The following is a 24,615-nucleotide window of genomic DNA, read 5'->3' on the forward strand; positions in this document are numbered from 1 at the left end:
ATACTTTCTGGGGAAAGAGAGCTAGAAATTTAATAAAAAAACCCCAATCATTTTTAAAGCAATAGAAGTCAAAGAAATGGTTAGCTATACAGACACAGCAAACAAAAGACATTCTAAAGATGCTCCTAAATATCAGTACAAGATTAAGACAATCTGGCACTTCAGAAAATGTGGTAACATCAAGGTGGGCAGATGCCATAGGACTGGTCAAATTTATAGATGTCAAAAGAATAGTCAGCACCAGTACAGAAAGAATAATGAGGTAGAGATAAGGACTACAAAGGTGGTAAATAACATACAGCAAAACAGTTTCAATAGATCTTTTTCTTCATTTTAAACATGAAGTTCACATACTGTTACAGCTGGGGATACGTGAATATTCTCAAGAACAAATACTGAACTTGACAACAAATCTTTTCTCTCCTTTTAGTTTCTATTAGAGACCCAAATTAAGAAAATATTACATGCAACAACAACAAAAAACCCCTAAAGAGCACCAAAGAGAAACAAAACAAACAAAAGAAAAACCAACAACAAAAAAAGCCCATAATTTTGTTTTAAAACTTGATAAAATATTATTTTTTTTTGCACATAGAAGCATCAGAGATAACATTTGATTTAAAAATGTAAGATTATCATGGCAAAAATGATCAGGCACATCAGGGCAGATTTCTGTGTTCTAATTTGTAGATTGTACAGGAGGTGGGAGCTGGTTGAAGTGGCTCTGTTAAGATGGAAGTTGGATGTTTTATTCACTATAAGAAGTTACAAGCTGACAGCTGAGGACCCATGGAAGGAACACAAAAATAATCTATTTGTGTAGACTTGGAAGTTTCCTTACTATCTGATTCATATGATTTAAATCCATTTAAAATGGGCTTGTAACATAACAAATAGGACAGCTTAAACACAATTCCCAAAAATCTATTCTAAATGTTAAAAAATAGAACTGAACAAATGAAAATTTCCAATCACGCTTTTACTAGGTTGTTGTCACAGATCTAGACTACAGCACAATTCTTGCTGCTGTCAAGGAAACTAGCTCCATCCAAGCCAGACCCAGCAAAATTTTAGAAAATAATTGTGTTCTGGTTGTTTCTTAACAAACATAAAAAAAGAAAAAAAAAAACCAACAAAAAAAACCCAGTTGATTGCATCACTTTAAGATTACCTCTAAGCTAATAAATGAGTCTTTGTAATTTGGGGCATTTTTTGTAAACCAACAAGTAATTAAGGCAGCACTAAGATAACTTCTATCCACTGGGTACAACAAATTATGTGCCATAATTGCAAGGGATTAGTTTCTTCTCATAGTTGATTATGATTTTAAATATTACATTGTTTCATGTTACATACTGGTACTGGCAGATGCTGAATTTTTAAAAGCAGGTAGGTTCTGGGAGACAGGTACAACATTTATTTTTAGCAATGGTTTGTCCACTTTATATATATTAATATATATGTATCATATATATTTCTTTATATCCTTTATATCAGATGGAAGATGGTATTTTTTCCAAAGGTAAATATTCCTGCAATGACTTCTGCACATGCAAAAAAGAAACCTTAGTGTGTGAAAAAAAAAAAAAAAGACAAGTTAGCAAAACTACCTTTTGCTGCATTGCAGCTGACTAGTCTTACTTAAGGTTCCAGGTACTTTCTGAGCTTTCTGGGGAAGGTCAAGTAGAACAAAAGAATTCTTTATTTATTTGGTTTTGTTTGACTGTTTTAATGTTGTTTTATAGTGCCACAAAGGCTGGCTGCAATCTCATGTTTCAGGTAACATTTGAAGGGAATTCTCACACTGAAGTGGAAATGGTATTTTATATAATCTTTTTTTTTCTGCTGACAGCTGGAATTTGTTGTTCAAGAACTTTGTGAAGTTTGACTCAAGATACCTAAGAGGAAAAGATTTGGACCATAAGTTAAATAAATTGGTCAAGCAGTATTGAATTGTCAGCTGATGTGGGAAAAGGCCTGCAGAATAACTGATTCCACAAACAAGACAGTTTTCCAGATGGTTCCTTATTCATATGTGTGTGTCTACATATGCATACCTTTATTTTGCAATGATAGAAGCAGTCACACAGAATAAAAATATTAAAATAGTTTTATATTGGCTACATTTAAAAGTGCAATTAATTATTTATTAAATTTCATAGCACTGAGATGTAAATGAACTTTAAAAATATATTGAAAACATTTTTCCTGAATTCCAAAATCTCCTGGCCTCAAAAACATTATGTACACCTCTGTGCATCATTTAAGTAACAGCAAATCTTAACTGGACTTGTGGAATGATGGCAATTATCTACCTTCATCTTCATGATTTCTGTAGGTGTTTTCCCACAGACACAGTTGGGAATCTGTACTGCCTAGCACATTTCAAAGCCTGCAAACGCTGGCCCTTGTCAGTTAGAGTATAGGAATGGAGATAAAAGATGCTGCAGATGTAAATTTGGGCACTTGGTATATCTTGTAATTACCTAAAGGACTGCGATTTTCTTAGTTTAGAGATAAGTAGTGACTACATTTATTAAATTTTTGGGTGGGAACATGTGAGCAGAGAAGGACTGAAGTAGAGAATATAAGTTTGATGTACTTAAGAGGACTTCACATTTCTAAGAAGTCACTTATTTTACTAGTTGTTGTTGTTGCCACTGGTGGTAGTTGGACAAAGTAAGTTTCAATGCTATAAAACTGTCTGAGCTGAATCTCTCAATCTTTACATTCCCTCTGGAACAAAGATGCTCTAAAATCCACTATTTAAAGCCAAAAACAGATAGAGAAAAGGACTTTTTGCTGTCTCATCTCTATCTTTCCCAAAAAACCCCTATTTTTCAAAAGCAACATATTTATGGACCGGAAAGGTCCTTCTTTTGGGAGGGGCAAATATGAGAAGAGGGGAAAAAATGACCACAAGGTTTCCATTTAGCATGAGTCTCTCACTAAGACAGAGTAGGAGGCTGCAGAGTGAACCCCTACTCCTCCTTTGTGTGCTGTGCCACCATGTAGGATTCACTGCCAGATTCCAAAGTCCTTATCAGAAATTGCAGAATATTTTCTAGATCTTATTTTCTTGCCCTGGTACTACTGAGCTGTCTCAGTTTCCTCAAGCTTTCAAGCTCTTTCCCTATTTTCCTTGTATCATTATAGCCTTATAGCTTGATGACTAAGAACTGTCCCAAAATTTCTGCTCCACTAATGTGCATTGTTAACTGAATCTGTACAATATTAAATTGTCCCTTATCTTCACACTAAATCATACTGTCTATGTGAAAAATTCAACCCCTACATTAATTATATTTCTTTTGTTAATGTTTCATCTACAGCTGACTTAGCATGTACTGCTTCCATTGTTTCACTCAGAAACTACTGAATAGAAAGCTTTTTCTGATTATGTAGGATTTTTGCAACAGAAATATCTTCTGTTTGATTATTTGCATAGAAACAGTGAAAATGCTCTCACACCCTGTCAGCTACTTCACACCTCTGTAGGGGCTTAAACTCTGGAATGAAATGTGAATGTACTGACTCACTGCTCCACATGGGTTTCATTTAAGAAGGTTCACAGGAATGCATTGGCAGCACATTCCAATTACCTCTTAAAGAAAAGCTTAGTTTTTGGATTGTTTTGTGCAAATGAATAAGTGTTATTTTAGAAAGACTGCTTCCCCTATTATCGTACACAACAGAGGCATAAAAGAGAGAAAAAACTCAAACAGAATATGTTAACTCTATTCAGAGCCTGAGCCATCTCACCAGCGAGTTGATTGTTCATTCTTCCACTTCTTAGGTCAGGTAACAGTATGACATTTAAAACACTGCTCAAAGATTAAAACATCTAAAAACTTGGAGTTACTCCATTACAGTGAATTCATTTAATACTGCTTTTGAAACATTTTGCAGTATAGTGAAAGACCTTAATTTATTCCAATTATCTTTTGTTCACTTCGATTTATGAACACTGGAGCTCAAATAATCAGCTCTTTGCTCCTTAGGCTTCCAAGAATATATTTTTGTAATATATTGTACAAGTCATCTTTCTGCAACCATCCCACATACTAATTGCAAAAGTCTATTTTTATGATAAGGACTGGTATTAGCCGACAATTAAGGACAAGATCATTGGTTGTCCTGAATTGCTTTGGAACAGAAATAGCTCGCTGAATAAAATTTTCTTCTTATTAAATGTATAAGGACAAATATTGAAAACATATATTCAATTCTTATAAGGTGTATCTACAGAACAAAAAGTCTTCAGAAAGAGCTGAAGAAAAACACCTTGGCATTTGTACTATCTATTAGAGCTTAATAGATCTCATCCTACCTACTTTTGTGGCCCTGGTGTTTGGTAATTTTTAAACAGAACTGGGGGTAAGGGAGACTTTTTCAAGCTGTGTGTACTGAAAATATGGGCATGAAAGTGTGCATGAAAATCAGTGCTTTACATTCATTCATTCATTCATTCTCTTGGTATAATTCAAAGTATATTGACAGTGAGTGCACAGCCAATGATAACAGCAGGATGGGCTGTTTTTCAAGATAGGCAAGATAAATATATAATTTCTCCCCTTTGAAATTTTCAAATTTCCAACTGCATGAAAGTCAGAACGAACTTCTTTCAGTGTTCTTTCTAACAATAAGTCTTACTGTTTTGTGTCATAGTCTCTAAGATTAAGGTCTGTTGTGCATTGCACTACAACCAGCTGGCACAAGAAAGTAATGAAAACTCATGGGAAACTGACTTTCTCTAAACTCTGAGCTTGCTTAGTGAGAAAAAGAAGGACATTTATTTCCATCATGAAGGAATGCTCAAAGGCATGCTGCAATTCCTCCCTTAGAGTCAGTAGGTAAACTAGTCTTGTCAAAAAAAATCAGACAGGAAAATCTAAAATTAAGTCAGCTCTATAATGAGATGCCAACCAGGTCTATCTGCAACTGAGACTCTCTATAGAACCATGAACTTGCTATCTGGAAACATCAGCTCTAGACATTATTAGGATGGTAATTAGTACAGTTTCACTAAAACAAAGATATTTTCTTTTCTTTATAAATATATATATACACACACACACACATATAGATATATATTTAAAAAAGCAGCTACAAAAGATTACAGACAACAATCAAACATCGTTTGATTCCTAATGGTGTTTGAGTGGAAGGAAATAGTGTTACTGGAACATAAAAGAGAGGAAGACACCTTCCGAACATGGCAAAACTAACAGGTGGTACTGAACCTACCAAATTTTTCTCTACAAAATGATAAAGTTTCTTTTCTTGTCTTCTTCTGTACATCTATCAACTAACCACCAATTATAAAATGAAGTTTAAAGACAATAAATTAATCTATTCTTCCTCTACTTCTTTTGGCTCGTGCCTACTTAGTGTGGTTAGTTGACGTTTTGATGGTGCAGTTGTTCAGAGCATGAATGAACGTTATGCCTGTTGGTTATAAACCAAACAACCAAAAGGTTGTTTGCCCTGACTCCTGCTGTGTGATAAGTACAAGAAAAAATTAACTCAGTCAGAGGTAAGAAAAATATGGGAAACCATTCTTTTTTCCCTTGGAATGAATTGCTGTTTACCTGAGACCAAAATTTATGGTGTCTCTTCAAATGTCTGATCTGGATGTAGTGTGTCCTAAATTATCTGCTGCCTAAAATAGCATTAAAATGTGTAGAATTTTCTTTTCTAATAATGAGAAGCCCATTTGGATTTTCATATATAAAAATAACTGACCTAGGTAAATCAAAAGTATAGTTCCACCACTTAAATTATTTTTCAACAAGTTTTAAATACTTACACACATACTAGTAGCAATTACCACTTTAGCTATTATTAAAAATTAAAAAAAATAATGACTCACTATGGCTTTAAATTATTTGCCTTTACTTCTGTTCCTATGTGTTAACAAGCCAACCTATTGGACAGAATATGCTGTAATATTCTGTAATACACTGCAGATGGTATCAGATGGTTTGTGCTAGCTGTTAGGAAACTTATTTAATTCTTTTAAGTGATATGTGGTATTTTTTTGCTTAGAATTGCCTTCATTTGGACAGTGTGTTTAGTTCTGGATGCTAATTTGGTAAGCCATGCATACTGTCTTCTGCCTCATCATTCAAAATGTTAGTTTACAAATGACAAATGCACCTAGCTACAGAAAGTTTTCATTTTTCTGAAAGGGGCTGGTGTTGCATGGCCAAAGGGAGCTGATTTCTGACAAAGAGTAAATAGGGCCCTTGGGCAATTAACTATACCAGCCAACTTAGCCAGTGGGGTTATTTCCCTCTTAGCTGTTTTTTTGCAATTCATACTCATAAATTGCTCCCCTGGTTGTTATACACTCCCAAGAATAATAAACTCAAGCTTTATGTTTGCTGCCTAACAGCCTTAAGAAAGACATGCTGCGATTGAGTGGGGGTTTTTTGTTGACTGGTCATATTACCTTTAAGAGACTGGGATTTTCTACATCACTACTAATTTGATGAATACAGTTAATTTTAAATTTTTCCTGTAACATTGTTTATATATTGCATTCTAATTTAAACACAAAAAGCAAGGTACTTGCAGGCCAGATGTTATGGAAGACAAATTCTTCAACAACTGATTAACATAAACAGCTCTTGAAGCATACATTGAAAGAAAAGCACTGTATTTGTCTACATAGTGTTTTTTAAATTTTCTTTTTAGAAAAGGCACTCAGAATTGATAGCATTTCCCTTAAACTCATTATTTGATAAAACCAGATTGATTTTGTTCATTAAACCCTCCAAATCTACGGGTTTAGCAGTGGACAAACTACTGCAGTCTTTTTTGCCATACCAGGAATTTTCTTTTGGCATTTGGCAATCTTGGCAATTTTATCTGACATGTGAATATTAAAAAAAAGGAAAACAAACAAAAAAAAAAAAACCCAACCAAAAAACAAACAACAAACAAACAAAAAAAACTTTACTAGGCCTGAATTGATGTACATATTTATTATATATCTGCAGGCACTTAGCTGATTTTATTATTTCAGTGTTCAATTGATTTCATACCCCTTTTTTATTCTTGTGTGTTTTCTTTTATTCTTTCATTCTATTTTCTGTTGAGTTGCATACAGGAGATGTGAAATTACTCAGCAGCTGAAGGTAACATGCAAAGCAGGAAGAGCCTACTTGACCTATTTGGGCAAAATATCAACCTAAAATGGTTTGAGTTAGACAAGGCAAATCCAACATTAGCTTTGGACTGGCCCTATTTTTCTTTTTCCAGTCCTGATTCCCCTCCTATTATGATGTTTATCCCTATCCATGGTTTTATTTTCCTATTTACTTGAACATTAAAGTATCTTAATGTCAGTTCTATTTGGGCAGTACCTCTAGTACCTTCTAGTTTATGAAACAGTAACTTTTGTCCTCTCAACACCTATCTGTTCCAAATACTGCAGAAATATTTAATGTTTTTCTAAGGCCGAATGTGAGGACTACAGATTACTTCAGGGACACAACAGGAATTTGCCTACTCAGTTCAAGAAATATAGTAATTATGGTACTTAGAGTCAATTTATTATTCAGATATATTAATCTATACATCTATCTATAGTTTCTTTTTAAATTGAATAGGGCTGATTGTTAACTTACTTGTTGGTATAGAGTTTTGTAGGAAATAAAAAAAAATATCTCTCATCAACAATGTCTTTAGAAGAAGCCAAATGTTCCCTGATACAGAAAACTAGATTCTTCCCAGGCACACAGAGTGAATTCTAAAATCAACTGTAAAATCATCCTGAATTGCATGCTTTCACATTTAAAAGAATACCACTCACTACCATCAGAAATTTTATCTTTTTTAATGGAGATGCCTATTTACACCTGTAATTTGAGAATTTTGCTAGAACAGAATGATGACAGTCAAGATTATCTAACGAAGATATTCCTAAAGAAACTTGGCATATTAGAATCAATCATGGATAATTGTTGGCAGAGCTGTTTTGAGGCAAAATGGATCTACATCAGCTTGCAAAAAAAACTTAGAAGTTCTAAACATACAAACTACTAATACACATTAACGCAATACTCAGATGAAAAAATCCTAGATTGCAGAATTATTCAATACCTAGAGGTAGAAAGGTTACAGAAAAAAAAAAACATGGAAAGAAAATTATATATCACACTCTTACTAGTGTATTTTGAGGAAGAAAAATAGATTTTACTCTAAGAGGTCTTGGGTAGAGTCCTGCTTTATGCCTGTGTTAAGTGTTGTCCTGCTTTCCTCAGCCTCTCTTTCTGTGTTCCATATGTCTTTTAAAATCCAGCTGATCAAATTGTTCAGTTCTGTCACAGCCAGAACCTGTTCTTAGGATGAGCACAAAGACAATCCAACATTGCCTACATTCAGACAAACTTACCGCACGTGGGTAATGATAAGGGTTGTGGCTGGAATGAAAAAGTCATCCACTCTGTCAAACTGCTTCCCCACAGGCTGAGTATGGATGGTGTGATGGGAAACACTCCCACTGGCTTGTGTTATCACCTGCACAGAGTAACATCAGCATAAACTATACAATTATTCTTTAAAAATCAAATCCCAATCCAAATTAATGAATACAGTATTGCCTCTGTATTCTCTTGTGTTGTCTTTTCCACGTTCCCAAGAAAAGGAGTACAAATAATAGTTACAGATTTCAGAGAACTATTACATACTGAAACACTTAGTCTTCATACTTATTTTTCCCCTTCATCTTTTTTTATCAATCCTGAATCCATATTTATTAATTTACATTACCAAAGCCCTTAACAGTTCTTAGCTTAAACTAAGATTTTTGTTTATCTTTTTACTTACACTAGAACTTAGAGTGAGATTAAATTTTTAAGCACTTCAGCCAAGTGAAAAGATGCTATCAACAAATCCACTGGAACATATGGCTATGCATACTCCCAATTCTCATCAATCATGAGATAATTCAACATAGCACAGATATATTTCAGAAGAGCAAGCTGAACTGAGTTTAAATACTCCTTAAATTGTTATGAACCAATTTCATTCAAATCCCAAAATCTTGGACCTTCTCTGAAGCAAATGTTTATGCATGAGTAAAAGACAATTCCATATAATAGCCACTATGCTGTTCACATATATGCATTTAAGAGTGGATTTTTTTTTTTTTTAGAAAAGGAGACAATCTACTATGAATACTGTAATTAAAAATGAGGGTGAGGATGATCAGCCACTTTAAAATATAGTAAGACTCACTCATTTATCAGTTCTGGGGAGGAGTGGTTACTAAACTTCCATAGATTACCTTGCACACTCAAAGTTATTAAGGGTCTGTAGGTGTTGAAAAGGTGATTTCACATTTTACTAATTTTGCTTTTAAAATTTCTCTTATTCTTTTTCTTATATATAAGTATATATAAATACATAAGGATTTAATTAACTTCTGAAGAAAAGGAAAACAAATTAGAACCAAAATGAATTTTTAAGTTATGATATAAGGCTGACCATCATAGTCTCAGGGGATTGCTATAACTAAGGAACAAAAATTAATAAAAAAGTAGAAAAGTAAGTACATATTCCTGAGATGTTGCTTTAGCGACTGTCCTAGGTTTGTCACTGCTCCAAAGTATGGGAAAAATCAAGATTTTTAATATCTTTCATGTGAAAAAAACCCAATAAAGACAGAGCTTGACATGTTCAGAACGTCAATATAACTTTAATGAAATGGAAGTATGTCTAAAGTCCAGTTTATCCTCTAATTAGGGACAAAAATATCATGAACAGCAACAGTTTGCTCTCAAAAGACTGGTAGTACAGAACATGCTGCTGCTTTCAGCTGCATTCCTTATCCTTCTATCAATTTGCCATTGCCAGTTCAGACTAAGGGTCTTGAAAATAATGATTAACTTTTTGGTGAGGTCAGTTGTTTGGCTTGTTTTCTGGTTACCTAAAATCATTTCTCTGCCCTTGCTGGGGTCATGGTAATAACGCCTAAAGGAAAATATGCAACACATTGCAATTACACAAAGGTTCAACCTGTCTGTATTTCCTTACATATAATTATTGTCATCACCTCACCTGCAAAGTTGGTGAATTCTTTTCCATGTTTCCCCAGCTCAGCACCCAGACTTGATCATGTGATTTATCATAGTGTAGCTTCACTGGAACAGGATCTGTACTCACTGCCTGAAATAGAACAAAAAAAGAAATCCTTTGTCACATTTTCAAAGGAAACATAATATATATGCTTGAACGAAAATGATGAGTAGATATACATTTTCAGATACTTTCAGACTGTATTTAGGAATTATGTTGTCAATTCTTGAAACAGCCCTCTGATTAATTCAGAGTTACTGAATTGCTGAAAATGTGTTTTTTATTTATTAGGTACTCTAACACTTGGTATCAAATCTACATAATACTGAAGCCTTTAAGAAGTCGAAAAAAAAGGTTTTTAATCAAGAACAAAACTATTTGTCTTCATTCCCTGCCATCACTCTCACTTTACATGTATCAGTTGAAAAACTACACCATTTACTGAAAAATGGTTAAAAAGGGAAGAGTATTCTCAAGCCACATACTGGAATTAATGGAAGATGCTACTGCAAAAAATCAACATGATGTTGCTGCACCCAAAACTTCCTATCTGTTAAAATATGTATATTTTGTTGAAGTAGGGAGGATTGTTTTAATATGTTTTCCAATTACAGTTGCTACTTTTCATAGAACCTGTGATCAGAACTGAAGTGGTTTCCCTACAGCTTTAAGCACTGTCACTTGAGACCATGAACCTTTTAAACAGCTGAGCTCTAAACTTCCTTTGTTACAAAAACTGAAGGATTCAGAGGTATTAAATGGGAGAACAGTGTAGTCGATTCAGAGATGTTATACGCAGGCTAAACGAGGGGGGGATTACTTTTTTATTTTCATCATTTAAGCAGAAAAAAAATAGGAAATTGTTTTTTATTCTTACCATTATGGAACTGTAAAGCACAGCTTGTTTATCAGTGTGTCAAGGAGAGTACCAGCTGGCTAATTAAGTGAACCTAATTTAAACTAATGATGTAGATCCTCAAGATAATGCACTAATGGCAGGCTGAGACTGCTGATGATACTTAACTGTACTCCTGAGGTGTTGGAAGCGACCACTTCATCTAAGCAGAATTTGTTTTTCCTTTTGAAAATGGAAAATGAAGCCAGGTTGCTCACTGGCTCATTTAAAATCACAAGCTACCCCTCGAAAAAGGTCATTTGTGTTTGATAACTTCTTTCTGCTACATGCTAGAAAACAAGATCTTTAAAATAATACTTGAACTGTTATATAGCTAATTTGTCAAAGCATGTCAAATTTCCTTTTGGCTTCCCCAGACAAAGGTCTGACCCATACGTTGTCTGCCAGAGGACTGCCAGCTGCGCTCAGAGCTGGGGTCCTGGTACAGCCAGGAGGAGCAGAAGGAGGTGCCTTCAGGGTCAGGCACAGGCAGTACAGCTCCCCAGAGGGAAGCCAGCAGCAAAAAGGAGTTGAGCATCTCAGAAGCAGACTTCCACAGCTGTTTCTAGCTGACCAGGCTGATCTGCCAGCAGCACACTGAGGACTGAAGGACGATGATGACTCTGTCTACTTCAGCCTCTAAGTCCTCCCACTTAGTGGTGTGCTGCTGTGCAATACTGCACAATTCCTGCTTTCAAGAATTTAAACATGAAAGCAAATGCTTCCCTTGAATTTAGAATGAGAATTACCTGGATAAATCAAAAATTTTCCTTCTAAATAGATCTCTAAAGATACAACACCCATGTTTCCAATACATTTCAATTTATTCTGCTATAGAATCCTCTAAAGTACTTACTTTGATAAATTTACCTGTCATAAAAATAAATCATCCTCAAATCTAGTTGTCACATATGTGCACATCTTTTACATTAAATTTCATAGTAGAAAGGAATAACATGTATAGTAGTACTTCAGAGAAAACACTGTAATAAGCAAAACCAAATAAACATTATTTTTACACAGAAAACAGCATCACTACATGACTTAAAGTCCTTTCAAATAAATTTTTAATTTTCTTTGGGGTCTTTGCACAGTAATGGGAGTTTCATTAGAATTCTCTTGCTTTCAAAATATGAAATTATCTCCACATTTATTCCCACTAGCCTATGTGCTTTTTTTGCAAGGTGGCTTCTTATTAAGAATGTAGACTTTCTTATTAGACATCTTTCTTATTAAGATGTAGACTAGAAATAGTTACATGCACATGTACATGTATGAAAATTATATCCTCTGTATTAATATGATCTTCAGGAAAAAGGCAGTCTAACAAGAAAAATGCTCTCATTTCTGAACATTTCTGAGTGAGTTCCTATTTTCAAATAATGAATTAAATCTTTATTTTACTCTGTGCTAGGCAGTACTCTAAGTAATGAAAATAGACTGATCTGGAAAACTAAATTCCCTTCTGTGCTTCCTGTTTCTAAAAGTGTTTTTGTAAGTGTATATCGTATGAATAGAGCAACATTTAATGGTTAGAACATTCTTCCTGCTTGCAGAAAATAAAGGTAGAAAATAAATGCTTGTTTTTAAAAGACAAGAAGACAGAGCCATCCACGTTTTAAGAAATGCTAAACAAAATATCTCTTGACTTGTTACTAAATTCCAAATTAGCCTTACTTCAATTCTAAAACCCATCTTTGAATCAACAGTGTTTTTACTTTACTGTCTCACCAAAAATCTTTGTTAAGTACTCTGAAATGGAAAAATAATTTATTATGATTAGAACCATCAAAACAAAGCTTCCATTCCAGCAAAAGTTTTCCACACCTGGAGTAAATTTAATTCTATACTTTCCTTAGTTCATAATCTTTATATTATTAAATTAGGGGAAAAGCAATGCTATTCTATCTCTCAAAATAAAATTCCTTTGAAAGTGGTTTTTTTTTCCACCAGAATAACATGAAAGCTTCTGGAGTGTCCTGGTTTTAGCTCAATATACTTCCTGAGTGGCACAGACTTAGTGCACAAAGCTCTCTTCTACTCTTAGGCATTCTGTATGTCTGCTTTTCAGCTCATTACAGAAACTAGAATATTTTTTTGATAGAATAATCTAATGCCATTCAAAAACTGCACAATTTCTTTACATACAATTCTTGCAAAGGGCTGAACTTGTAATTAGTGGTTAATTTACTGAATTTTACTTTTTAATTAACATATATCTTTGCAGTAAGTATCTCTGCAATTTTTAATGGTAAAGTGATATATATTTTCACATATTTAAAACAATAAATAATGTAACTAAAGACAAATTAGAAGAGCCTACCAATGAACATATTTCATAAAGCCTAAATTAAAACCTATTTTCAGTCAGCTCAAGAGGAATCGTGTGCTTTTGACACTGAAGTCTAAATGCTAATAAATGCAATTATATTGATATTTCATCCCTCCTGTGGAGAAAAGGAAGCTGACACCTGAATGTCAGTCAAAGACCATGGAAAACATTGCCAGATATTCCACTCCTTCAAATTTGTGGACTCTGTTGGGATTGTGGGTTTTTACTCGGTCTTCCTGAAGAAATATATCAAACCGGTTGTAAAAAAGTAGTTTTTAGAAAAAAAAATTCATTACCCACTCATTTTATATCTATTTTAATATGAAAAGGTAAATTTAAGTAAAAAATCCCCACCTTTTTATTATTAACTTATTGAATAAAATATTTTACAAGTCCTGGACTCCTCAAGTTTTGAGGAAGCCATATCTGAGTCAGCTGACACAGAACTGAGAGAGCAGGTGTTTCAAGTATGCAAAAGCATTACAATTATTTTTGTAAGGCAATTTTATAAATGGAATTTTGTTATTTATTTTTAAATTTTATAAGCCTGTACAGAATACATGTGTACACTTACATGATGGAATAGTTTGAGCTGGAAGGGACTTTTAAAAGTCATCTACTCCAAAATCTCTGTAGTGAGCAGTGACATCTTCAACTAGATCAGTTTCCTCAGAGCCCCATCTAAACTGACTTTGAAGGTTTCCAGGGATGGGGCTTGCACCACTTCTCTGGGCGACCTCTGACAGTGTTTTGCAAACCTCATTGTAAAAAATGTCTTCATTAGATCTAGTCTGCATCCACTTTTTTTTTTCTTTTTTAGTTAAAAACCATCACCCCTTTCCTATTGCTACTGTCCCTATTAATAAATGTGTCTCCAACTTCCCTATAAGTCCGCTTTAAGGACACAATACTGTCTCCCTGGAGCCTAACATATAATCTATACTTTAAAGATTTTTCATTCACTTATCAGTGAGAAAACCAAAAGGCATGAAGAAAAGCTCTATTTAAGTGTGTTTTTTTATTAACAATTTAGTTAGGTTTCTAATAAAAAAATTAGTGTTTTATTTACTAAAGGATGTCACCCTGGTTTTTTAAGATTTTCTAAGCCTTCTGATGTTGATATTCTTGTAGTGAACTTTCTTACACACTTTCTGTAAATAATTCATTGTTTTGCATTCCTTTATGGAGGAGGAGAGAGTTGATGGACTGTTGGTTTGACCAGTGTCATTGGAGAGGTGTCACTGTCACCCTCCGATCCGCTGTCACTTTTGGAAAACTATAAATGTTGGAGTCAGAAAATAAACTTCCCTTTTTTCTTCACCTTGAGAACAGCAGTGTGAGTTTGTGTTCTTTTGTGTCCTCTAATGACAAAAGGAGACCTGTTTCCTACAAATATGATGATATTGATATAATATAAATATTACTATAAGCACTGCCTTGTACCTTGGTGCACTGGGTTTGTGTGACAAGCATGGGGGAGCTACATGGGTGGCTTCTGTAAGAAGATGCCAGACACTTCCCCCATGCCTGACAGAGCCTGTGCCAAGTGGTGCCAGCACAGACCTGCTGCTGGCCAATATCCAGTCCACCAGTGGTGGGGTAAAACCTCTGGGATAACCTCTGAGACATAAAAGACCTCTGAGCACATAAAAGTGCTACTGTGCTTGCAACCAGATGAGAGAGGAGTGGGAATATGTTAGAGGAACAGCGCTGCAGATGCCCAGGTCAGTGAAGAAGGAGGGATAGGAGATGCTTGAGGTGAGCCAGCAGAGATTCCCTTGCAGCCTGTGGTGAAGACTGCAGTGAAGCAACTGTGCCCCTGCAGCCCATGGAGGTCTGGGGTGGAGCAGAGATCCACCTGCAGCCCCTGCAGGACCCCACTGGAGCAGGTGAATGCCTAAAGGAGGCTCTGAATTCATGGGAAGCCTATACTGGAGCAGGCTCCTGGCAGGACCTGAGAAATTGTGAGGAGGCAGCCACACTGAAACAAGTTTTTTGGCAGGACTTGTGACCTCATAGGGGACCCAACCTGGAGCAATCTGTTCCTGAAGAGCTGTATCCCATGGATAGAGACCCCCACTGGAGCAGCTTGTGAAGAATTGAAGCCCATGGGAAAGACTCACACTGGAGAAATTCATGGAACACTGTCTCCCATGGGAATGGCCCCAGGAGGGAGCAGGGAAAAGACTACTCTCTCTGAGGAAGAAGCAGCAGCAGAAATTACATGTGACAAACTGACCCCCCATTCCTCATCTCCTTCACTGCTGGGAGGGGAGGAGGCAGAGAGTCAGGAATAAAACTAAGCTCAGGAAGGAGGGAGCGCTGGGGGACAGGTGTTTAGGATTTGTTACACTATCCATTATCCTGCTTAGATTTTGGTAGGGAAATGAGCTGAATTTATTATCAAAGTCAAGTCTGTTTTGCCTGTGACGGTAATTGGTGAGTGATCTTTCCCTTCCCTTATCTCAACCCAAAAACCTTTTCTTGGTCTGTCCAGCTGGGGAGAGGAGTGGTGGAGTGCCTTTGGTGCTATCTGGCCTCCAGTCAGGGTCAACACACCAACACACCTGGTTTTGCTCAAACTCTGTGACTGTATTAATCACTGTAGCATAGCATTGATTTCTCTCTCTTACTCAATGAATTATTTTCACCAAGTAGATACTCCAGAATCCCAGAGACTAAGAAAGAGGAGCAGAGAAGAAGTTTGAATTCAAAGACTCTGGTCTTAGCTAAGAGTGGTGTTTATTTTTACTGTTTTTATAATTTCTCTGTATAAAAGCAGAGTGACAGTGACAGAGTAACAGTCCTCCACTTTCTGTAGCCAACGCTGACCTTTCTGTCAAAACTGATATGCATATCCTTGTGATAAGACTCTATTTTAGCCAATCATCATTTTAAAGTGAAAGGACCCTCCAGTCAGAAACATCCTAAAGAACTCATTTTCTCAACTACTCAAATATTTATAAGAGCTATTTTCATGTTATCTTCCTTACAGTTGTCTATTGAGAAGAACAGTTGCTAAACAGATACTGCTGCTAAATGTTGAAAGTAGGTGAACTTTTTTCCAAATAATGAGTTTACTTTCAAGATAACTGTATTTCTGTTTTTGAAATACGAAGGAAAGTCTTAAATTGATAACTGTATTTCTGTTTTTGAAATATGAAGGAAAGTCTTAAATTCTATTGTCTAAATAAAATAGTAACTTAAAAAATGAGAAATAAGTACCTGTACAACTTTCTGAGACTGCACATCAACAATGAGAACTCTGTCAAGTGTGGGCTGAGTCACGTATATGAACTTGTCTTTTACATTAACAGCAGTTGCCCAAACACACCGCTGAACAGGATCATCATCTGCTCTGGGACAAACTTCATCCTATAATTCAAGAGAAACAGGAAAACTATAAGAATCAACACAGTCAACAATGTAATAGAGGGACAAATTATACCAATTTTCTTCTTTTTTAACTGTAAAATAAAACCACAGAAAATGCAGGGAAGGAAAAAGGACAGTTGACACTAGGACATAAACTCATGTTAGCCCAACTCCATCTGTAAGCACAACTCACAAGCACTATAAAATAATTCATACACCAAATTTTAGGATGTTTTCTAGAAATTCAAGAAGTACTGTTGACCTGAGAAAGAAACCAATTTAAAAAAAAAAATCATGTAGAAATAAAATGAGCAAGGGGCAGGAGATCTTAAAACCAGCAAACCAAACCAGACACACAGTGTGTTCCTGCAGGAGCTGGCAGCTCCCACCTGAGCAGCACCACGGTGCCCTGTAGAGGGAGGCAGTGCAGGCATGGCTTACCCTGCAGCTGAGAGCACAGCTGTAGGCCAGGAAATACCTAACTGGGGAGATGATAATGTGCACATGAAGAGAAAGGGGAGGTGGTGTGGTGTAAATTGTCACATGGTAAAGGGGCAAAGCAGCAGTCAGAGACATCAGCTGTTTTGGTCACCTGGAGTTGATAGGTTGCTTTAAAGATCAAGAAGTGTGGCAACCTCTGCCATAAGACATCCTCATGGCCTATCTTACTAGTGTGAAACCAAATAAATACCAAATATCTTCTTACTACCATTCCTTTCCTCTCTGCCCTTCCATTCCTGCAAAAGGACGAATTTGAAAAAATAAAAATCTGTTCACTTCAGTGAACTGGTATTTCATAATACATATAACTATACATTCTCAGTCAAAATAGCTAACTGGAGTTTGCATGCTCACTATTCCTGATTTGTAGAAATATATGGAAAAGCATCATGTATTTAACTACCCTATTTGCAAATACTTTCTCCCAGAAAAAGCTTGGTTTTATCAAAATTAAAGGTTACTTGGTCAAATGTGAAAATTTCATTTAAGAAATAGCATGATTCCTTTCCTATAAGGGACATTATAATTATTTAAAAATATGGACCTGAAAAACACTCTACTTGGAAAAGTACAGGATGTATCAAGTGTTTTTGTTTTTCTGACCTTTTCTCCTTTTGCCTCTTATTTTAAATTCTTTGCATCACAAGGGACAATTTTACCAAATCATAAGTATTATTTCTTTTTGCCACTTATCTGCTGCTTATTCCTAATTTAGAATGCTCTGCCTGATACATCATAACTGGCCGCTGTGAAAATAATTACGATATGTCAGCAGATAATGACTCAATGTAGAATGAGCAGCAAGATATGATGAGCTCTTAAACAAGAATTCTGTTTCTAAGCATCAAATGCCTTTTAAAAGGCACAGGAAACATTATGTGGCAGAACACCATCTCTGGCACCAAGCAATGCTCTTCAAGAGGATGATGCATTTCAACACTTCCTTTTCTGTATCATCAACATTCTTTGCCTGCTGTGCCTCTACATTTTCAAAAATACACTCAATCTTTATATGTCAAAAGAAGAAATAAATCAATTTACAGCTTTAAGAAAGAGAGTTTCTTTGCAGAAGATTGAAAGCCACTGCTTGCTTTTACATGGCTCCTAAACCTCAAAAAAGGGAAGGTCTTTCAGGAATCACATGATAAGGAAAGGTCACTAAACTCAGGTTCTGTACAATAGCACATCATCAGGAACTTCAGGAGAACTTAGAACTAAGTAACAAGAATGATTTAGCTTGTGCTGATAAAAAGCCATGAAGATCAAAGGGAGAAGTGAAAAATTTGATTTTTTAAGGAATGACAGGCATGGGACAAATGGGATTTTCATTCTTAAAAGCAGCTAAATGCTTTTCATTGTTGCATAAAGTCAACATATGCAAGTATGTCTCTAATATGATGTGCAATCATCATATCAGTGATCTATTGTCATTTGCCTTCTGGGTAACTGTCACTTCAAGTGGAAGGTTGTTTCACTGATCTCACTATTTTTTATATTTATTCTAAATATACCCTGTCTTGCTTTCATGTTTTATCTAAACAGATAATTACATCTAGACTGTTCTACACCATCCTCTTATTCCTCTGAGTGAGCACCTTCAAACAATGAATCCACAAATGTTTGCAACAAATCTACACAGATATGTTATTTTCATCCGTCTCTCAGGGACTCACATTAATTTACATGAGTTTCTGGGACTGAATTCTACAAGGACATATTCAATATCTTATTCAAAAATTATGCTGAAGGAATCTGTCTTTCTCTCACATGGCATCATACAGATTAGTGTAAACGATTTCTCTGATTCCACCTCCCCTTGTGGGATGTATAGCAGAATAGCAAAATACTCTAACTTAAGCACTTATAGCTATACCCAGAGATGAGCTACTGCCTTATACATTTTCCTGAATCTGAGTCTAAAATACTAAGATTTTTTCACAGTAAGACCAGTACCAATATAGTCTTATATATATATATACATATGTATATATATACACACAACCACACAGATGTCGCGTTCGGCTGTCTGCCTCTGCCCCGACACGGGTAGTGTGGTTCTTGGGTGGCACGCGTTTCAAAGGACAAGTCTGGACTCTTCAGCTTTTCGGTCTTCAGATTGTTTATTGTTTCTTATCTACAAAATTTTCTGTCTGCCCAACAGAGGTCTGATCTGCAAGCAGTCACAGGCACTCTCTGACCACCCACGGGGCGGTCATGTCTTTTTATACTAAAATCTACGTACATAATATTTACCTTTATTTTCCAATGCTTTTCACCCATGTTGGCAAGTGCACCTTCACCATAAACCAATCCCCAAGTGCCAACATCACCACAGGAGATGGAGGACAAGAAGAAGAAAGAAGAAGGACGAGACACGCCCTGATCCCTCCATCTTGTCTCCATAACCCCCCTGTACCAAAAACCTTAAAGTCTATATTTCACCCTCTAAATGTGTTCCTTTTACACCCTTCACTCTAAAGTGATTCTCTTGTCCTCAAATTCTTGTCACTTCAGTGGATGGATCAAAATCAAGCCACCAAACACTCCTGGCAACATTCCAGGATTTTGGAGACCCCCAAGGGTTCTCCTGGCATCTCTGGACATCGGGAACGATGTGCTGAGATCCCACACACATATACATATCTACATATACAAGAGAGGTTCTAAAATATTTTTCAAGTTGTCATAAATTTCTATAATCCAATGTCAGTTCTCACCTTGCCTGAAAAGACTGAAAACATAAAATAAAAGCAAAAATATTTTTTCAATCTAACAGTAAAAATTATGCACCAGAATTCATATATCCAAAACAGAGTGCTTTTCCCAGTATAAACTGGTTTATGTGGTTGATTCTCTCTTCTTCTTCTAGGTATTTTAATCTGAATTTATCAGAAGCTATTTAAACAGAACTGAAATTTTGCTTTTGAAAACATAAAATTTATCTCATTAGACAGTTTGGACTTCTTTTACACTACAGGCAGTTATTTTGAGGTTCCATATTAATTTCCCCAGTGGCTGGGTAATTGGTTAAAATTATTTCTCCTTAAAATATAAACCATTTTCTTCTTCTAATTAAAATGTGAGCAATTTACTTTTTCCTAATTTATTCTCTCTGGAAAAAAAAAGTTAACATCTGATAAAACATTAATTTACCTCATTGTTGTATTCCTCCCAGAATTTTTAATCAAAAAGTGACTTGCTCTGTAACAAGTCAGCAGATGGAGGAAAATAAATCCTTAGAAAAATTTTTTCAAGATAGTCTGGGGCAAGAAAATCTCAAGAGGAATCATGTGTTTGCAGATTCATACGTGCAAATTCTGTGTTTATTAACTTACACTCACTGCAAAGGGTCCTCAGTGTTTTAACAGGATGAGAGTGAAACCTTTAGGCAGCATAATGAAATGTCCAGCTATGTTATGGCTGCCTAAGAGTAAGGTGATACCAACAGGTTGCAACAGTGCATGTTTTAATTAATGAATTTATGTATCACCTCTTCTACATTAAATCATTGTTTTCTTGACATTCTTTACTAAAAATCAGTCTGGATTTTTTGAAACTTTTTTTTTACAAACAAAGGCTAGCATTTAATACACTTTCTGTGCTGTAAGAGTGTAAACCAAGGCAGTTTCTGTCGACTACAAAGTATGCTTCAATCAAATTTCCTGTGGAAATTTTGGTATGCCATGTAGTCACATTAATTATAATGAAATGAAGTCTTTTGCTCTAACCTCCAGCATATATTCAAATGTGAGATGGCATATTTTACTGAAATTTGGCCATTATGTGCTATTTCTTGTAATAAACAGAAAATCAGCTTTATGTTGAAGCCAAAAGGATTTTTTCATTAGTCTCCAAAAGGCATCTGTTTCAATTGCTTTTTTCCCAGTCTCTGGAAATAATTATTCTAATTGGGATTCATTGTGAAAGGAAAATAAAAACACTTTTGCATAAGAATTAGAATTTAAATCTTTGGATAATATTAATTTGCAGAGGATAAACAGAGGTTGAATGTTAGTGAGGAAAATGTCCTAAGCACTTTCGAATGATGAGGTGAAAGACTCTACTTGAACTATGGTTAAGAATCTATTTGACAACAGGTTAAACAAACAGCTGTCAAAGCTGGTCTAACAGCAACCTGTATCAGAAAATAGAAATCACTTTATTTGTGTCCATATGCATCTAGAATTTTCACTATCAGACTAATCAATTTCTACTTGCATTTGACATTAAGAAGATTCAAGTAATTTAGGAGATTCTGGGAAGGAGAGGAAGGAGGTCTTCACAATTTCTGTGACCCATGACGATCCAGTAAAGCACCAAATCTTTTGCTTCACTTTAAACACAGCGACTCCAATTGATTCCCATGCTAGATATACACCAAAGTGTTTTGCTGTATTGACACTCAGTTCCATAAGAGGTAATTAAATATTTAGATAAGGGTTCTCAAGTATATAGCAAGTGAGAAAATATATTTACCTTTAGCAAAATTAGCATACCTAAATATGTAGATGTATAAGTACTGCAGTGTTGTTCACAATACAGTGTAATATTGTGTAGAAACACCTGAGCTCATTCTTTTACAGAAGCTCAGTTCAGGTTTGTTGACAGACAAACAGGAAACCTGTGGAGGAACACTGGCGTGTCATGAGGAATATCCAGACATTTTCTACTATCTAAACTGCACTGCTGGATTTAGAAATGTTCCTATGCTTTAGCAACTGTTTGGCAATAAACAACTCTCCTGTGGTTTTACTTATCACTTGAACAGGCTAATTCAGAGAAGTGTAAAGAAATGAGAAATTGGAGAGGTTTAAGCAAGCACATGATTCCTTTATGATTAATATGTTAATAGTTAAGTCATGGAGATGCCCTAATGGGAAAAGCTATGTAAAACTACATCAAAATATTATTGGTATACTTACCAACATCTCTGATCAGTGCAAGTATATGACAGAGCCAAAGATAATTAATAACCAGCAATTTATGACATGAGCTGTTACCACTAAGCAATCACACGCTAAACTTGATAAAAATCTGATCCTGGGACAGAACTGGGTTATTTATTTATTATTATTATTCAGAGGAAAGAGACTTTCCAAAGAGGCTTGAGGAACATATGATATTCTTCAAAGGAGAAGATTATTTTTTTTTAAAAAAAGTTTCTTAAAAAAAACTTTAGAATTAAAGTTATGAAATAGCCTACTTTCCTGGGCTTTTCTTTTTTTCCTTTTTTTTTCTCCCCCAAGAAGATATAGCTATTATGCTACTTCAGGTTTGAAAGGGTCAAAAAGGAAATAAACTTTACCTATTCATCCTGATTATTGACACATTTCAATAAAAACACTCTTAAAATCTAGACTGCACTTTAAATCAATAAAATTTTAACAGAATTCTTACATAATCAGCTTTTTAATTAAACAGCCATGAAAAAAAGCTTTTTGGCTTATTTTTTTACGATGTCAATCTAATTTCACTTAAGCAGCACAAATCAAGGTATGATTAGCTTTTCAAAGCATAATTATTCCCACTAAAATAAATCTTGTTGCTGAGCACAGCAGCCTTTGACATCAATAATGATAACAGAAGAGGCAAATTCCATTGAGACAGCTCTAGTTCTGCTGTCATTGAGACATTAGAGAAAAAAAAAACAGCAAAGTGTATAGCTCAATGCTTAGTATGTATTTCAAGGTCACTCATTCAAATCCAAATGAGAAAAAGTTACTATTTTTGAAAGCTGATATATCATATAGAGTAAGTCTTAATGTAGTGACTAGTACCAAGTGTTCCTGTGGGAACATGCATCATGTCAGCTAGCAATTTGATTAGCAGTAAAGGAAAAACATCACAAGAATAAATGGAAGTGGAGAATACACTGGTGTTTTTATGCATCCTACTCAGGGAAACTATATCATAAATTCTAAGAATTTGGAAAAATCAGCTATAAATATGTTAACAGTAAAGTTATTGAAACTACTTATATGAATTTTGAGTTGGAACCAAAGCATCAATCATCTCTACTAACTTCAGCGGAAGCTGTGAGAGCACTTACTATGACAGGGATTTGCCTCACAAGTTTAATACAGACAAACATCCAGTGGAGAAAAAGAAACCATTAACACTTCCCTGCTCCCCAAAAGATCCTATATTTAATACAGAGAGAACCAATCCCTGATTCATTAAGATGAACTTAAACTGATGGGTTGGAGGTGGGAAGCTGGTGGGGACTAAAAAAAATTCCAACAACAAATCCAGAAATAGAGAGCTGTTAAAGAACTGGGAAATGAGAAAGCCAAAGAAAGAAAAGGTTTGTAAAAGTATTGAGGGAATATTCAACAGAAAAGTAGGACTGAAAGCTTGAATTTAATAGAGGACAATACAAGACATTTTGAGATCACCATTATAAGCTATTTATTCATTCAGAAGACATGGCTGAATTTATCAAGCAGAAAACACTGAACTAGTAATAAATTCTTATGTAAAGAAAATTATAATTGAGAAAACACTACAAATAGATTTTTAAAGACAACTTGCCTGAAAACCGAGGAGTTTTTCACTAGGCTTAATATGCCTCTGAAATTCACATTCCACTGGTTGTATTACTTTGATGCCATCTTCATAAAAAACATAAAACATGTTCCCAATTCCCAGACCTTAGGGACAAAAACACATTGAAATGTATAAAATTAAATAATGACAAAAAAGAAAATCCTTGTCTTGAACTAAAAACCTAATCACAGTTTGGTATGAGATCAGTTTGTTAATGTGTATAGTGGTTATACAGCTAAACCTATGGGATCTTTTGTTGTAAAACTGAAACAAAACTGTAACATTATTTAGAATTTTACATAGTTTATTTTTTTCCATTGGCAAGATAGTGTGTTTATGAATACAGATCTAGAAATATACAGTTTGACAGTTGCAGCAATAAAAGTGATCTTGCGAAATCGTCTACACTGAAATCAAATTAATATAAATTCTCTATGTATACTTTTTTAAATTATTTTTTCTTGAGGATGGAGGACTTAACATAATTTCTGTATAACAATGAAAGAGAAGACCTGAGTCTTTGTTATAAACCCTTACTTGATATTTCCATCAGAAAAGGAAATATTCTCTATTTTATTTTATTAGAAAGATAGAGTTGGGCAGATATTGACTCCAATGTTGAAGGGCCATAGGTATTTACAGAACTATTTAATCCTTCTTCCACAATGTTGCTGAAATACAGATGATGCTAAGTTTTGTGCAGAAGGTGAAAACCAGATCTGTAGCATGAAGTCTCACAAATCTGTGATTATGGTCATGGCACAGAAAAGGACAGTCTCACTAGTTTTCTGTGTGCCAATTAAGACAACAGCTGTTGATTTGCTATGTGGATGCTAAAATGGATGATCGCCTCATATTCATACAATTCTTTGAAGAAAAT

The 24,615-nt window shown here is 35.1% G+C and overlaps 1 protein-coding gene across 3 annotated transcripts in view; it reads right to left on the reverse strand.

Annotated features, from left to right (window-relative positions):
- FSTL5 (follistatin like 5) overlaps positions 1 to 24,615 on the reverse strand; it is a 275,951-nt gene that overhangs the window by 16,406 nt on the left and 234,930 nt on the right. For all 3 annotated transcript variants that reach the window (XM_036382231.2, XM_036382232.2, XM_036382229.2), the window contains 4 exons: positions 23,721 to 23,839; positions 16,539 to 16,688; positions 10,069 to 10,176; positions 8,402 to 8,526 (listed from right to left, as the gene is read on the reverse strand). In XM_036382231.2, the coding sequence (XP_036238124.1) occupies positions 8,402 to 8,526; positions 10,069 to 10,176; positions 16,539 to 16,688; positions 23,721 to 23,839 (502 nt within the window). The remainder of the gene's footprint in view (positions 1 to 8,401; positions 8,527 to 10,068; positions 10,177 to 16,538; positions 16,689 to 23,720; positions 23,840 to 24,615) is intronic.

The sequence above is a fragment of the Molothrus ater genome, chromosome 4 (assembly GCF_012460135.2).
Source record: "Molothrus ater isolate BHLD 08-10-18 breed brown headed cowbird chromosome 4, BPBGC_Mater_1.1, whole genome shotgun sequence".
Taxonomy (NCBI): Eukaryota; Metazoa; Chordata; class Aves; order Passeriformes; family Icteridae; genus Molothrus; species Molothrus ater.